Source organism: Seriola lalandi, unplaced genomic scaffold (genome assembly GCF_002814215.2).
Source record: "Seriola lalandi dorsalis isolate HSWRI2012SDOR001 ecotype SW California unplaced genomic scaffold, Sedor1 jcf7180002054553, whole genome shotgun sequence".
In the NCBI taxonomy this organism is placed as follows: Eukaryota; Metazoa; Chordata; class Actinopteri; order Carangiformes; family Carangidae; genus Seriola; species Seriola lalandi.
The window spans coordinates 625,534-627,952 of NW_019525106.1; the positions used below are offsets into that span (position 1 = coordinate 625,534).

A 2,419-nucleotide genomic window follows, 5' to 3' on the forward strand; every position below is an offset into this window, starting at 1 on the left:
TGTCCATAATTCCTGCTTCTACGTGCTATACCTCATAGTAATGGGTCAGGGGGTGCATGCTGTCTTCACACTCTAGAGCCCCCATGCGGAGCTGACTTTTGTAGGAGGCACAGTGCACCACGGTGGCTGAAGTTAGAACTGCCTGCACCAGCAGCAGCACCATCAGGATCAGCAGCAGGATGTCATAGGATTGCTGAACCACACAGACACACAAACACAGGCAGATGAAATTAAACGAGTAAAATTTCTCACTAGTAAATTTCACAGTGTCACAGTTTTTCTTCCTGTATTTCTCATGCAAAAGGAGGTAAAACCAACACATTGCATGCTAGGGTGAATTTTCACTTCACTAATCTCACCTTTGCCGGAGGCACATCATGCAGAAAGATTTCAATAAAGCTGATCACACTGCAAGAAAGGAAGCCGGAGGCTGAAAACAGCAGAGGAGATGTCACACTGCTGATGGCAATCAGCACCTCCACCTGAAAAACACCAGGAAGATAGAAAAAAAAGAGGAACTGAGAGAAAGGAAGCTAATTTAAAAGGAAAGAAAGTTTGTAGCCCCATAAGAAAAAGTAAAGTTTGTATAACTGAGATGTTATATGCAGTGACTGCAGTACCTCTAATGTAGACTGGGGCCTAAACATGCACAGCACTACAAGTGACCACAAGAACCTTGAATTGAGTTCTAAATTTGATGTCAAACCGAACAATTTGATTCACATGAGGCCCTGTTGGAGGACCTGGCTAAAAGCTTAGCAGCTGCATTTTGCACCAAAATGATCACAAGATATTTGCTGAAGCTGGTGATGAGGGAATTACAAAAATTGAGATGGCTCTGTTTCAGGTTTTATGATGCTTCTCAACTGGATAAAAAAAAAAAATGTTAATGTTATAAAATGTTTGATTTAATAGAGGAGGAAAGAGAAGTGGACTATTGACAGCTGTAGGGACAAAACTTAAGCAGAAACAATCTGTTTTGTCAGCACGGAGCTTTGGGAGATTATCTGCCATTTACGCTGTTAATTAAATCTAACACTGACAGCATATACAAGGCAAACAGAATAGGAGCCAGGATAGAACCTTGGGGCAAACCACTATATAGACTTTCAGAAGAACGTTGCCAACAGCAACTGGGAAACTCCTACATGAGCGGTAGGAGGAGAACCACTAGAGGGCTGATCCAGGGATACCCACCCTCCGACTAAGTCTGTATATTAAGATACTGGGGTTTATAGTGTGAAAAGCAGAGCACTTTTCAGCATCACCGTACATGAGGATATCAGTAACTGAACAACTGAAATATTGCCTTGTACTCACCAGACATTTGTTGGGGTATTCTGACACAACATGGCTAGCAATAGCACTGGGAAAACACTGCAATGGATTAAAGATCAGGCACAAAGTTATGCAATAAGACCGTTATGGATGATATCTCAGTTGTCATTCTGAGCAGCAATCTCTGTCATATTGAAAAGTAAACTTTAGTGGGAAAACTTACTGCCACAAGGATCCAGAAAAATGTGACTGATAAGTAGGGACCTGGTAGCAAAGCGTCCATGTTGAGGGCAATAATGCCTCCAAATACAGCAGAGATTCCCACTATCACTTCGATCACCTATCAGAAACACCCTTCATTGAGTGATAAATAGACATATTGGAAGCAGACAGCAGTATCATATGCAATGAAACTGAAAATTACTCACAGAATACGCTTTAAGGAGTCGGGTGGGGAACACTGCAGGCGTTATAACCACAGGTCTGTCATATGTCACCGACTGGAAGATGGACGGAAAGATCAAGAGGAGTTAGGATGGAAGAGTGAAAGCTAGAGGGAGAGCAAGAGGGGAGAGACATCAGATGGTGGAACAAAAGCAATCAATCACTCACACACACACAGACACACAGACACAGACACACACACACACACACACACACACACACACACACCTTCCTGTGGCAGCAGCAGTCCTCTGCAGAGCGGGCTGACAGGATGACAGTACTGGCCATCAACACCTCCAGCAAAATCATCAAGATGAGGTTAAAGTTGATCTGAGAAGAGACAGAGCAGGAGGGAGGCCTGAGATACAACAGCCGCAGACTGAAGAAAGGAACTAGAGAAAAACCCTTTATTTTGAAGTATAATTTGACATGCAACCAAATGATTGGTAGTTCTCATCTTGTTACTGTAATGGATTTACATTGACAGCAGAGGGGTTGAGGACCAGTTTACAACCAAACCAAACCAGGCAGGTGGTTGTTACAGAAAATGTTGACACGTAGACCACCTGGAAATCTGACACCTTGAAAAAATAAGAAATAATGAGACCTGTATTAGCATGTAGCATGGATTGTTTCAAGGAAATTCTATCAAAATCCATTTATACATAATTATCTCTTTAGCCTTCGGTGTGTTCAT

General features: G+C 42.4%; 1 protein-coding gene across 1 annotated transcript; it reads right to left on the minus strand.

Moving 5' to 3' along the window:
* Window positions 1-17: 17 nt before the first annotated feature.
* LOC111661801 (membrane protein MLC1-like) lies at window positions 18-2,373 on the minus strand. Its single transcript, XM_087176406.1, has 7 exons — window positions 2,202-2,373; window positions 1,951-2,052; window positions 1,707-1,778; window positions 1,502-1,618; window positions 1,321-1,377; window positions 360-482; window positions 18-193 (listed from the first exon to the last, which is right to left on the minus strand). The coding sequence occupies exons 1-7, from the start codon at window positions 2,346-2,348 to the stop codon at window positions 26-28; spliced, it is 786 nt and encodes a 261-aa protein (XP_087032532.1). The 5' UTR covers window positions 2,349-2,373; the 3' UTR covers window positions 18-25.
* Window positions 2,374-2,419: the final 46 nt, after the last annotated feature.